This window comes from Rutidosis leptorrhynchoides, chromosome 9 (genome assembly GCF_046630445.1).
Source record: "Rutidosis leptorrhynchoides isolate AG116_Rl617_1_P2 chromosome 9, CSIRO_AGI_Rlap_v1, whole genome shotgun sequence".
Lineage (NCBI taxonomy): Eukaryota > Viridiplantae > Streptophyta > Magnoliopsida > Asterales > Asteraceae > Rutidosis > Rutidosis leptorrhynchoides.
The window spans coordinates 121,527,693-121,542,312 of NC_092341.1; the positions used below are offsets into that span (position 1 = coordinate 121,527,693).

At 33.3% G+C, this 14,620-nt stretch overlaps 1 protein-coding gene across 1 annotated transcript; it reads right to left on the bottom strand.

Moving 5' to 3' along the window:
- Positions 1-9,485: 9,485 nt before the first annotated feature.
- Positions 9,486-13,453, bottom strand: LOC139867143 (protein DETOXIFICATION 54-like). Its single transcript, XM_071855474.1, has 2 exons — positions 12,585-13,453; positions 9,486-10,093 (listed from the first exon to the last, which is right to left on the bottom strand). Exons 1-2 carry the CDS (start codon positions 13,425-13,427, stop codon positions 9,548-9,550), a joined length of 1,389 nt encoding a protein of 462 aa, XP_071711575.1. The 5' UTR covers positions 13,428-13,453; the 3' UTR covers positions 9,486-9,547.
- Positions 13,454-14,620: the final 1,167 nt, after the last annotated feature.

Genomic DNA, 14,620 nt, shown 5'->3' on the forward strand with positions numbered 1-14,620 from the left:
TTTTCTAAAATGGTCATCTAGACGTCGTTCTTTCGACTGAAATGACTACCTTTACAAAAAAGACTTGTAACTTATATTTCCGACTATAAACCTATACTTTTTCTGTTTATATTCATAAAATAGAGTTTAATATGAAACCATAGCAATTTGATTCACTCAAAACGGATTTAAAATGAAGAAGTTATGGGTAAAACAAGATTGGATAATTTTTCTTGTTGTAGCAACGTGAAAATTGGTAACAAATCTATATTAATCATACCCTAGCTAACTTATATTGTATTATACATGTATTCTAATATATTATGTAATCTTGGGATACCATAGACACGTATGCAAATGTTTTGACATATCATATCGACCCATGTGTATATATTATTTGGAACAACCATAGACACTCTATATGCAGTAATGTAGGAGTTAGCTATACAGGGTTGAGGTTGATTCCAAAAATATATATACTTTGAGTTGTGATCTAGCCTGAGACGTGTATACATTGGGCCGTGGATTGATTCAAGATAATATATATCAATTTTTTTCTGTACATCTAACTTTGGACAACTAGTTGTAGGTTACTAACGAGGACAGCTGACTTAATGAACTTAAAACATCAAAATGTATTAAAAGTGTTTTAAATATATTTTGAACATACTTTGATATATATGTACATATTTGTTATAGGTTCGTGAATCGACCAGTGGCCAAGTCTTACTTCCCGACGAAGTAAAAATCTGTGAAAGTGAGTTATAGTCCCACTTTTAAAATCTAATATTTTTGGGATGAGAATACATGCAGGTTTTATAAATGATTTACAAAATAGACACAAGTACGTGAAACTACATTCTATGGTTGAATTATCAAAATCGAATATGCCCCTTTTTATTAAGTCTGGTAATCTAAGAATTAGGGAACAGACACCCTAATTGACGCGAATCCTAAAGATAGATCTATTGGGCCTAACAAACCCCATCCAAAGTACCGGATGCTTTAGTACTTCGAAATTTATATCATATCCGAAGGGTGTCCCGGAATGATGGGGATATTCTTATATATTCACCTTGTTAATGTCGGTTACCAGGTATTCACCATATGAATGATTTTTATCTCTATGTATGGGATGTATATTGAAATATGAAATCTTGTGGTCTATTGTTACGATTTGATATATATAGGTTAAACCTATAACTCACCAACATTTTTTTGTTGACGTTTTAAGCATGTTTATTCTCAGGTGATTATTAAGAGCTTCCGCTGCCGCATACTTAAATAAGGACAAGATTTGGAGTCCATGCTTGTATGATATTGTGTAAAAACTGCATTCAAGAAACTTATTTCGTTGTAACATATTTGTATTGTAAACCATTATTTAATAGTCGTGTGTAAACAGGATATTTTAGATTATCATTATTTGATAATCTACGTAAAGGTTTTTAAACATTTATTGATGAAATAAAGGTTATGGTTTGTTTTAAAATGAATGCAGTCTTTGAAAAACGTCTCATATAGAGGTCAAAACCTCGCAACGAAATCAATTAATATGGAACGTTTTTAATCAATAAGAACGGGACATTTCAATGTTAGACGTGAACCTCTCGAATTCCAAGTGGGTAACCGCGTAACGTTAAAAGTCGCACCTTGGGAAGGTGCAATCCGTTTCGGGAAACGTAGGAAGCTAAATCCGTGATACACAAAACCTTTTAAAATCCTGGGGCGTTTTGGACCCGTTACTAGCCGTTTAGATTTTTCAACTCATTCGAGTCTCCGTTCATCCTACATTCTACGTATCAAACTTAAAGACGTGTCTTGCGAAACAAGAACTTGTTATCCTCTTCGACGAACCTACTATCGATGACAAACTTTTCTTCCTAGGAGAACCGGTTGAAATTTTGAATCGTGAAACCAAACTCTGAGACAACGTAAAATCCCGACTGTCAAGTTCGTTGAAATGCTCAAGGAAGTACCTTCACTTATTCGTAGAATTACGCGAGTTTTCGAAGAAGAAACAACGACTACTACTTCCAACTAAATTTCGGGACGAAATTTCTTTTAAGGTGTAGGTAATGCAACATCTCGCATTTTTCCATTAAATTTATTTTTAACACTGTTTTTTTTTTTAATAATATCTTTCGTTATTTAAATTCGTATTTTCCGTTGGCTAACGTTCATAATATTTTCGTTATTTAATTATAACATCACTTGTTTACTCGAGCGTTTTTAAAATATTCATTTGGTTAATTCACGCACCCGCTTTGAAACTCGAGGGACCAAAGTTGCAAAGGGGCCTAACTAGTTGACTAGGTCAACTAGTCAAACCCCACCATCACCAATCATTCACTTCACCTCTCTTCTCCCTTTTTCTCTCTAGCTCAAGAACAATCTTTTTCTCTCAATCAATTCAATCATCATCTAAATCCGATTGGAGAAGCAAACATCAAAACAAATTACATTTTCGTGATCCTCTCTTCATCCTCTACATTTTGGTACCAATTTCATCAAGTTTGGGTAACTTTCTAAAAACACTAGATTTCTCTAAATTCGTTTTATATACTTGAAATGGTGTTGGTTAGTGTCTATGGCTCGTGTCTAGCATGAATATATGATTTATTTGCTCGATTTGTTGTTTTGAGTAACTAGTAAGAACATTTGAAATGGGTGTGCTTAATCTTTGATTTTGGAGGATTAAATGTTGTTTAAATGTTAAAGTTCATGTTTTAATTGTATTACTAGTATCACTAGCTTCATTTTGATGTGTAGGTTGATTAAGAAAACTTCAAGAACATGATTAATGAGTTTGTGAATTTTGGTTAGGGTTTGATAAACTTAAAACGAACTTTTGATGCATCGAATGATTGTTAATGTTGTTGATAAGTGTTTAGCTGCCATGTATATTTCATTACCTTCAAAACGGCGTATCGTATGTGTAAATTGGATTCCCGAGTTAAGAAATGCATTTTGTAAACTTGAAACGATGATTTTGAACATTTAATGATCACTTGACGAGTTTTCGGTTATTGTAAATGATATTTTTGCTTGATGAAAAGTGGTTAGTTGTATTCCTTATCAAAATACCTTTCCAACGATATAAGATACGTGTTTTGAATGTTTACGGTTCATAAGTTATGATTGTTTGAAGTTGGATTCGTGCTTGAGTGTGAAAACTGCCAGACTTGCTGATCAGTTAAATGGAGCAGTGCCATAAATGGAGCGGCGCGCCATTTTGGTCTCTCCCAAATTCTTTTGATTTTCACGTTTTTACCCCCGCTTACTCGTAACTCCGATTAACATGAAACTTGGCCGACATGCTTATATATACTTTCTCATCATGGAAAAATTGTCGGATACCAGACCCGACCCCATTTACTTTGACTTTGACCAAGTTTGAATTTTAGTCAAACTTAACCAAACACTTACGAAATCATTTTAATCGTATTTTATACTTGATTCTTGAATGAAACTTGACAACATGATTCACATGCTACATAATCGAGTCGTAACGAGCCATAGGACTAATCGAACACATTTCGCCCGACCTTGTGTCGTAACCGGTTAATTGATACAACTTACTTGTTTAGGTCAAGGCTAAGCAACTTTCATGCACACGTTTACTTTGTGAAGTACATTTATACTCGTGCACTCGAGGTGAGATCATAGTCCCACCTTTTCAACAACTTTTATACTTTTAAATCGTGGGCTGAGAAACATATACTTTGTTACATCTTGTACTACTTACTTTTATGTTTTGAACACAAGTCCGATGAAACAAACATTCTACAGCGAGTTTAGAACAAAATCCTCAATTCGATTATCATTAGTTACACTTGCCGGGTGTAAGCGAGAACTTATGTTGTATGGATCCATATGGGTTTGGCAAACTCTCATTCAAACGGTTCGCTACCGTTTACGAATGAAATATATTTTCGAGAAACAGTGTATGTTCTAACACTATTGTGATGGGGTTCTATGGAAGGAATGTTAAGCATTGATAATTGGGTGCTCGCGAACAAACTTTTGGAATGCAACTTTTGGATGATCAATTTTATGGAAATACTAAATCTTGTGATTCAAAAATAACGTTTATTACTACATCTATGATTTCACTAACGTTTTTCGTTGATAGTTTTCTATATGTTTTCTCAGGTTCATACTTGGCTACTTGATACATGCTTCCGTACACTTTGATTACTTGCTTGGAGTCAAGCATACATACATACGCTAGTGATAGCACCTTGGATTCAAACTTTAAGCATACATACTTTCGCTATTTTTAGCAAACCATGATTTTAAACTAATTATGTCGCAAGTTGTTTTATTTACACTTCATAACTTTTGTAAACTTAAACTTGTTGTCGATCCGTTTGGTAAACTAAACTTTGTAAGATTTGTACGTTTCAAATGAATGCGACATAATTTTGGTCAAACGTGTCTCATATAGGGACTACGACCACGTAACGGGACCTAAGTTAACGGCGCTGTCAATGACAATTTTGTCGGGTCGCTACAAATATTAGGCATTGCTCATATGCAAGTCCTCTTACCTACCGAAGGTGTGCTCCCATCCGTCACATCATAGACGAATTAGGCACACCATTCCGGAATAATCACACAATTCCAGAATAATCACACCATTCGGGAATAATTACACCATTTCGGAACAATCACACGATCCCAGAATAAAACATGGTCTCGGAACAAGAACCTGGTCCCGGAACAAACACATGGTCCCGGAACAAACACACGAATGATTCGTGTGCCACGTCAGCCAATGAATCTAGGAAAGTTTGTTAGGATTTGTTTGTTACGTCAATGAAAGGGACATGTGCCACGACAGCCCGCAAATCTAGGAAAATTTGTTACGATTATGAAAGGGACATATGCCAAGTCATCATTCCCTCTAACAAACTAAATACACCCGATGGGTCATTCATTACAACACACTGAACACATACTGTTACTCTGCCAAAATCGTACTAATTGAGTGAGGTTAATCAAATCGTTTGTTTTACGCCCTTGAAATCCAGATTTCAAACGGGGGTTGCACAATTATTGAAGTTAAAACAATTGATCAACATATTTTTCTCAAATTAAGCACTCAAGTCTAATTCTAATACCACCAATTTAGATTTAGGCGTGATCCGCTACGATCGGTGTCCTCCACCAACCGGGTGGAGAACACTAACGGGCCACCAGCGAGCAAGATAATAAGTGTTTTCGCTCACACATTTAATGCAAATATAGTTCTTTGGAGTGCTATATCTTTTTTCTTTCGAAAAACTGGAGTTTAAATCAAAAGAGATCCGAAGATCAAAATTTGATACAACACTCAGACCATCGTTTGACGATCCAATGATCTTTTGAAACAACAATTGATCTATACCCTATTGCACAATTGCTAAACTAAACATCAAACCATTGAATAAGCAATAACCAACCAAATATAAAGACAACCCATTACAAACATCCCATTAAACGAAAACACCTAATGAACAAACTGACACTTGAAACACCGAACAATAAATATATATGTTTATGTATATGTTTAATAAGAGTTCTGCATAATAATTATTAAAAAAGCTATTAAATAAAAATAAAGGTGTTGAATGGTTTAGAGAGCATCTAATGATTCTTGCTTGGGAATATCCAACACCAACTTTATCTAATGATTATAAATCTTAGCAGGGGATACCCTCAACCGACTGTCAATTTCCTCAACAATTTTCTCTAGGTACATTTTCAAAGATAATTAGGTGATTACCCTCAAATGCTGTAATCTTTACATGACTTCCGATCCTTAGATGACACATGTTTTTTTTTATCCCACTACACTATTTGTTAGTCATAAATTAAAAATAAACGCATTGAATACTGAACAATAGCATTCAACGCTGAAATAAGTAACAATTAGTAAGTGCTCTTGAGTCTAATTAGCAACAATATTTACATGTGTTGAAACTTAGATTCGGTTCAACCCTTATCCAACCCATCCACTAACTTCTTTATTGTTTTTAAGAAACAATATATCATATATTGGTAATTGTTTTAGAACTAAACTCTTTATATCATTGGTTAATTAGAATTCATTGATATAATGTTAATGGAGATGTTTCATTAATGCTTAATGAATATTAACCATCCATTAACATACTGGTTAATGGATATTAATGATGGCTTATTATTAGCCTTATTGTTCTTACAATACTAAAACTCCAACGGACTTTCGCCGTAGCCTCACGGGAAAAACGACACCAAGAAAAAAAAAACACACCCCAAACTTTGACACATTTACATTCCTAACCCCCGATAACTTCAAAATTATAATAAAATACTTTAAATGAACTCCACTCGAATTTTTAACGGGCCGTATCTTCCCGCTCGCCGCGAGTTACATTTTTTCGAAATCACCGTACAACTCGAAATAATTTTATGAACATAACGCAACCAGCTATGCGCGAAACGGACTGTTTTTAAAAAACGCTAAATATTTCAGGATATTTTTCATACATATACGTACACGTACACGTATACTAAACAACCTTAAGTAACCACATTATATCCCTGGTTCTTTTCCCTTTTTATGCGATTTTTCTGGAGTAAAAAACGCGGAGTCCATTTGGTATACTACGTACTAACCACGTGTTTCCAAATTTACCCGTACCAACGCGTTTTTAATTTTGTAAATACATAACGCTACGTTAAATATGAATATGTAATCTGAAAAGCTCCGCTGCATCGCACGGGCCGGTATTTTTCTAGTTAGTTACTAAGTGATTAGTATAAAATGGGAATATGAGGTGCTTGCAAGTAAGCTACAACAAGTAACGCATACTATACAGAAGAATAAGAGAAATATTGAGAGAGCCAAGATAGTGATCTAGTCTCATTCGTGTATGTTTGAGGCAAATAAGACAATGGAATCTTAGGTTGTGAACCTCGAAAGCTTTCGTTTGTGCTTTCTCCAACCGTTGATCTAAACGTCGATCCTTTCGCATTCGCTACTAGCGTTCGGCATGTCTCGAATATATACTATTTACATCAATCTGCTATGGGGGAGTCAATGTGCTCGTTTATAGGGGGTTTCTCGTTGATAAAAAAACTATAGATCTTAAGAATGTGTTTATTTTCTGAGACGGGAGATAGCTACGCTAAATTAGTTGTTTCAATTGATTTATTCAAGTCAGATTATATTTAATGATTTCTACAATACATGTTGTAATTGTGATTAAAGAGTAATATATACCATCAAAAAGTTATTAAAGTTTACGAGTATTATTATTATTTTGCATTGTAAAATTATAAATATATACTTTGCTAAATTAATCTTTGTTTTAGTTGTTAAAACGTTTAGAAATATTAGTTACCTTTTAGGCCTTTACCATACATACGTACCTAACAATAGTCGATTGTAGTAATATATACCATCAAAAAGTTACTAAAGTTTACAGTTTCATTATTATTTTGCATTATAAAATTATAAATATATTCTTTGCTAAATTAATCTTTATTTTAGTTGTTAAAACGTTCAAAACTATTAGTTACCTTTTATCATACGTACGTAGCTAACAAGAGTTAATTACTATTCCTATATACTAGTCTATAGAGTTATCGTTTGAATATGAATATGAATAACGACATTTGTTATAATAACTTTTCACTAATCAAATATATAATAGATACGTATTTAAATTGCTTAAAGCTATATGTTTAAAACTTTCTTAATATAGATAGGCTAAGAACTTCTATTTTTATATTGTATCAGTTGCCATTATATCTTTTTCTTTTTCAATTTACTTTTCTTTTTTAACAGAGGCATAAGGTTACTGATGAGAGTCATTAGCCATCCACCCGATCGTATTCAGAAAGTCACATATCATGCTTACTTCCTACACCTATTAGGAGAAAACCCCGAGATATTGCACCAAAGAAAATTTCCGAGAAAACCTTGCTAGATATAGGAAGAACCAACCATTTGCAAGAACCCCCCCCCCCCCCTAAAAGTTGTTAAGAGACAAGGGAGGGCACTCGCCTCCCCAAAAGTTGGGGTTGCATGTGTAATTTTCTATAGTATTTGAGGGTATATATTAGTTTTATATAGTTTTTGCCCTCCTAAAAATTGTAAAATTTGTAGTTCTTCACTTCTTTCCGGTGTATTCAATAATTTTCAAAATAAAGTCACTTTGATACGGGCAAATCACGCGTTTTCCCGCATACTTATTTGTAGTATTATTTTATTTTTATTTGGTGTTACTAGTATATCAAATTCATAGATACCTTAATAATACCCAATTTGTTCGTTCTAGTATTGTATGTATGTTCGTATAATCTGTTTGTTTGATTTTTTAGCAATTAAGTTTATATATATAGTTTGATATAAATTTATATCTTTGTCCACTTTTTTCATTTTTCTCTCTTTTTTTTCCTTGGTCCCGAAGTACTTTTCATAAATAGACTTTGTTTTATATTTGTTGTAGTAGAATATTTTATATTCTTTGAATTTATGCAATTTTCTAATGGTTTCAGTTCGTAACAAGATATGTATGGACTCTAATAGGTCACTAGTTCAATCACTGGCAATGCCCAAATCGCTAGTTCAATTCTCTAGGGGGTTTTCTCAATGTGGTTTTCCTCTAACGCGTGTGTGACAAATGAACATGAAGGTGGTTAATTCTCTTAGGATGATGCCGATATTGTTCAAAAAAAAAAAAAAAAACAAGATAGGTTTGGAAGCAACTGTGAAAAGGAGGTGAAGGTTTTCGACAGCGGCGATTCTAGGATCAAAACTCAGTGGAGTCCTGTACAATTTGAGTAGTACTTTGTAAATTTTTTTTTTCTAAAGAATGGCTATTTACTTCTGTAAAAACCACTAATTTTAAAAATATATGAGGTCCTACCTATAAATTTAGTGGTGTCCTACAAAATTTTAGTAGTATTTTATTAGAAAAAAAATAATTTAATGGGGTCAAAGGACCCCCTTTGGTAACCCTTGGAGTCGCCACTGGTTTTCGAACCGACTAATAATTTCGTATATAATATAACTATGTTGATATTTGTTTGTTTTTGTTATGTTTTAACTTTCGCCCTCATAAAAATAATTTTCAAGTTCCGCCACTGGTTCAATGTGTATAACAGAACTAACTATTGTTGCGAACGATTTCTCATAACAATCGCGGATTATTCACTGCCATTGAAACAATGTTTAAGTTATTGAATGAAATAATTTTCAGCAGCAACGTGCGGAGCATTACATTACTCATTACTCTACACTTTTAAGTAATGTTCAGATTATACCGCTTAGAATATACACAATGTATATAATGGACCCACTAAAAGGTTATTTAGCTAACGGTATCGAAATGACCCTTTCAATCAAGATTTTGTGGGTTCATGTTCGGACGTTTGCCATTTTTAAAAAAGAAGATAAACGAACCCATTCTCAATACGTACTATTTACCAAATACTGTCTATACATGAAACAAAAATGCATATTGGTAAAGGTTCAACGTCAAATAAGCATACCAAAAAATCAAAATCTACAACGATATCTCGTGTAGTTACATTATTCGATCATCAAAAACCCTTTTTCATCATCATTACCATCATTATTCTCCTTAACCAACTCTAATGCGCCACCGTTATTCGTTAGCTTCTCCGCTCTCAAAGCTTCACCTTCCCAATCCGTTTGAACGATCACCGAATACAAAACTGAAACCACACACGCTAGTTGAGCTGATAAGAGCCCAATCCACAAACCACGAAACCCGACATTGTAATAAAAAGCTAAACCCACGGCCACAGGGATACCAACAAAGTAAAACGACCCAAGGTTTATACGAGCACCGACAGCTGGTCTAGCAGTGCCACGTAGGATCCCGCAACCGGTGGTTTGTGGGCAGTTTCCGAGCTCACAAAGACCCATGATGGGCATAACTGATGAAACTAGTGATTGGAGCATTTTGTCATTGGTGAATAAGGCACTCCATTTGTCCCTAAAGATTATAGTCCAAATCACATTGATAAAACCGACTACAAAAGCACATGATAATGCTACAAGTGCTGCTAGTTTTGCCTTGTTTGGTCTACCAGCTCCTAGCTCATTGCCCACCTAAAAAAAACAATGACATGTATTATAAATAGGATAACATATCTATTTTTGTTTTTTAACCATACAGATAGCTCACTGGTTAAGGTCCGAACTTTTTTTCCTCACAAAAAGTCGCGGATTCAAATGCTGGGTGACTAAGGAAGGTTTGAGAACAGTAACAAGGTGTTCCAAATTCGTATACATCAAAGTTAAAAATTATCTACCGTACGGAGATAACTCGAACAAAAAACGTCATAAATAAGAATAAAGTATCTATATCTATTTTTACTAAAGCAAATTTTAATAATTATCAAGTTTGGTACAAAGAGCATTTAGAATGTATAAAGTAGAATATATTAACACTAGAAAGAGAATTATTCTACCCCAAATACACCCCACAAACAATTACTTTATTTTAATAATTGGTTATTGATACATGGAACTAAAAAGCAAATCAAGAATATATAAAGTAATTGAATTATTTGAGGCTAAACACTTGCAAAATTCAACTCCCAAGAATGATAAAAAACAAAAACCTTGCAAAAGTGAAATCAAAAGTTCATCGATATCATCTACTCCTGCATTCTAAAAAAACAAAATACTTTTCTTTATAATGAGTAGCTCCAGATAGAAACCCATGTCCAATGCAATCATCTGAAATCATAATCTGATTTTATTCGGGTCATAAAAGATTTGCTATTTTGACTTCACATTAAAGCTAATTTTAGAATTAAAATATCATCAAATCCGTCTTTAATTTAATTAAAGCACTACGTTGAAAAGAGGAACGGAATTGAGTCCTTTTGATAGAAAATAGATATAGAATGTACGATTTTACTTTTTTTTATATAAGAAATCATAAACGTAGAAAAATAGTATCATAACTAATGTTATCAACGCTTGCTACACAACGTAAAACCAAAAAAATTTAATAAACTTAATAAAGAAATAACTAATATATATTAAATTAAAAATTAATTTATTACCTTTTACAAGATAAATAGTTCATGTGTGAACTTCTATTAAACGCAGACATGCAATTTGAATTTTTCTATTTTTATTTAATGTTTTAACTAAATAAAAATTATCTTAATCAACACGTACAAAAGGGACTTCTTGAAGGATTTTTATCAGACATGTACGTTTTTTTTAGTTTTTATGTCTTAATCTATTGTACTAAATACATTACTGAAATAATAGATAAAGAAAATGATACTGTGATAGTTATTGAACGTCATATCAAGTAGAGAACTAAAAACACCATACATATTTCAAGATTTTATCGTAATTAAAGCTGATATTTTGCAATTACAAAGGATTTGATAGTGATATTTCATGTAGAACTCAAAAAGATGATCGATATTTCAAGATTTTATGTAATTAAAGCTGATACTTTGCAACTACAGAGGATTTGAAAGTGATTAAAAAAAGCTTGTAGTTTCTCTAATAAATAAAAAGAAATGGTCTACAGTAAATTTTAGGGAAACACAAATTCAATATGCAATATATCAAATTTGTGATGAATTTATTATTTTGTAAAAAAATAAAACTAGTATTTTTATAAAGCTCTTAAGAGATGTTATTAAAACGATAAAAAGAACTCTCCTCCTCCCATAATAACCATAATAAACGTCCTGTTTAACTTTTCACTGTTTTACTTTTAAAATTTTAACTTCTAATGTTTTTGTGTATATTATATTGTATATGATAAAACTTATATGAATAGATTCGGTTTTAAATGTGTTTTTATTAATATAAATTTCATCAAATATTATATAACATAAAAATAATATATGAAGTCAAAACTATGGAAGTAAGAACTTAAACAAACAAAACTATGAGATGGAGTATTGTAGACACCGGCGAAAATACATGTGGGCAGGGGCCGCGCCCGTCCCCCCAGTGTATTTTGAATTTTTTCAGTGTAAAAATTTTAGGTCTTTCGACTTTACCCCTAGTGAATTTTTTTCCCCAAGATAACAAATTTTGCCTCAAAACCTTTGAATTTTGCCCAAAATTCTCCAACTTTTGCCTTAAAAACAATCAAATTTTGATATAAAAAAAACCTTCAACTTTTGCTCAAAAACCTTCATAATTTGATCAAAAAGCTAAATTTTTTACCCCAAAAACTAAATTTTTTGTTCAAAAAGTTGCTACGCCTTTAAATTTTTTTTTTTGCTCTCGGTGAAAAGAATCCTAGTTCCGTCCAGTGACGGAACTTGACCCCGATCACAGATGGGGCGGGTGGAAAAAATTATTAAACTTTTCATTATAGCTGGGGCAAACACTAAAAAAAACCTATTTTTTAGTAATTTTTTTTAATGTAAAAGTTAATTTTTTTTTTAAAATCTAGCTGGCGAATGCCCGCCTTGTCTACACAAAGCTCCGCAGCTGGTTAGTCACTGATTGTAGAGTACAACATTTGTATCATTTTTAAACTTGTTAACCAAACAATAACAGTTGTTAAAAAATGGATGTAAAAACAAAAGGAAAAAAGATAAAAAAAACTTACTCGAGCAGATACACAACCAGCCAAAGCCATAGGCACAGTATACATGAGACTAGTTGTCTGTATCAACACACCTGTACCCGCCACTGCCATTTTCGGATCCTCCAAATACCCGGCAATAACCGTCACGATCTCATACCACCACCACTCTAAACATATTCCCACACAACTCATCATCGACAACTTAAGCAATTTCCCTAATCCAATCCCATCCGTCCATTTCCACTTCCACACCCACTTACCGTACACCTTCACGTACCCAATCATTAACACCATCATATTCAAATTCGTTACAACTGACGCAATCGCTACCCCTTTTACCCCCATTCTCATCCAACTCACTAACCCGTAATTTAACGGCACGTGAAACGCAACCGCTATTAAACTGCACCACATCATCGGTGACGTCACGCCTTGTGATCGGAGATAAACACGTAACGGTTGTAACAAACAGTTTGTTAATAAATCCGGTAACGAGTATAAACAATACGTTGCAGCCGTACGCGTGATCTCAACGTCTTGTCCCATTAACAACATGATCGATTCTAGGTTTAACCATAACAGACTTATCGGTACGATCGCGATTAATAGGATTAGAATCATACGGAGTAATGATGCCGAAAGTATTTCCCATTTTTTGTTGTTATTGCTTCCGTACGCCTGGCTACATACTGGTTCTAAACCGGATGCTAATCCGACTAGAACCGAGTAGCCAGTGATGTTTGTGAAACCTAATGATAACGAGCCGCCTGCGAGCTCTAGACTGCCTAGTCTACCTAAGAACAGTACTGATACAACTGCTCGTAGATAGACTAGGCAGTTCATGGCGGTTATTGGAACCGCCATTGATAGCAACTCTCTTAGTTCATCAGCCACCTATATAAGAATATTATTAGTACAAATCACGATCGATAAAATGAAAAGTTAGGATGTTAACAGAATAATAGTTCGAAGTTATATGTCATATTACGCATGATATTTGAGCACATTTAGCATTACTCGTAACGAATTGTTAACAAATAAAAGAAAATAAGAAAGAAAAATAAAAACAGATTGACAAATAATAATAAAAAAAAAAAGTTTGGATACCTGTTTTGTGGTAAACGAGTTCATAGCTTCTGTTAAGTTGATGAAACGATTGAATAAATCGATATAGGGAGCACAGATATAAGATAATATAAAGCAAATTTGAAACAGGGGAGAATAAAAAAGATTTTGGGGTGCTCATATTTTTGTCTCTAAAGCTAAATAGTACTCGGAAAAAGATACGCAATTCTATGGACATACACTCCGGGTTATATTAATTGGACTATACTACTTTTATTGAAAAAAAAATTAAAATGGTAGATTTTGCTGCTGAAATTACAAAAATAAAAATTTAGAAAAATTTGTTACAAAAATAAGAAAATCGAAGTTTGAAACTTCGATTTTGGTGAATCCGAAGTTTCAAACTTCGATTTATACGTTTTTTCACTAATTGTGCTTCAGATGAAACTCTGGATTTACCACGTGGCAAATTCTGATTATATATATATATATATATATATATATATATATATATATATATATATATATATATATATATATATATATATATATATAGGGTGAGGATCCATGGAGAACCAAAGGTAGTAGAGAACCAAGAGAACCAGCGGAGATTGAGTTCAATCTGCACAAACTAACCTTCAATCTGCGTGCAGATGGAGTCAATCTGCGTGCAGATTGAGTCAATCTGCTTGCAGATTGAGCTTATTTTATGTGCAGATTGATCGAACAGATGAAATCAACATATGACATTCAATCTGCACAGAGATTGAGTTCATCTACAAAATTCACCTACTCAATCGAATGTGCATATTCTTAAATGAATCGAATTAATGTTTGAAATTGATGTTACCTTGTTCCATTAGCAACGACTAGAAGATTTTGTGAAGGATTCAAGATCTGAAAACAACTGAATCGTAAAAATCAAAGTTGCAGTTCATCTTCATCATTCGACACTGTTCATCATGAAATTGAGGAATTCGATGATGATTTGG

What these genes read in the sequence shown, in the direction of transcription:
- LOC139867143 (XM_071855474.1), bottom strand. Translation starts at nt 13,427, where the DNA reads ATGGCGGTTCCAATAACCGCCATGAACTGCCTAGTCTATCTACGAGCA. An exon ending in CTGGTTGTGTATCTGCTCGA is followed by an intron (nt 10,094 to 12,584) that starts GTAAGTTTTTTT and finishes TGTTTTTTTTAG; the next exon opens with GTGGGCAATGAGCTAGGAGC.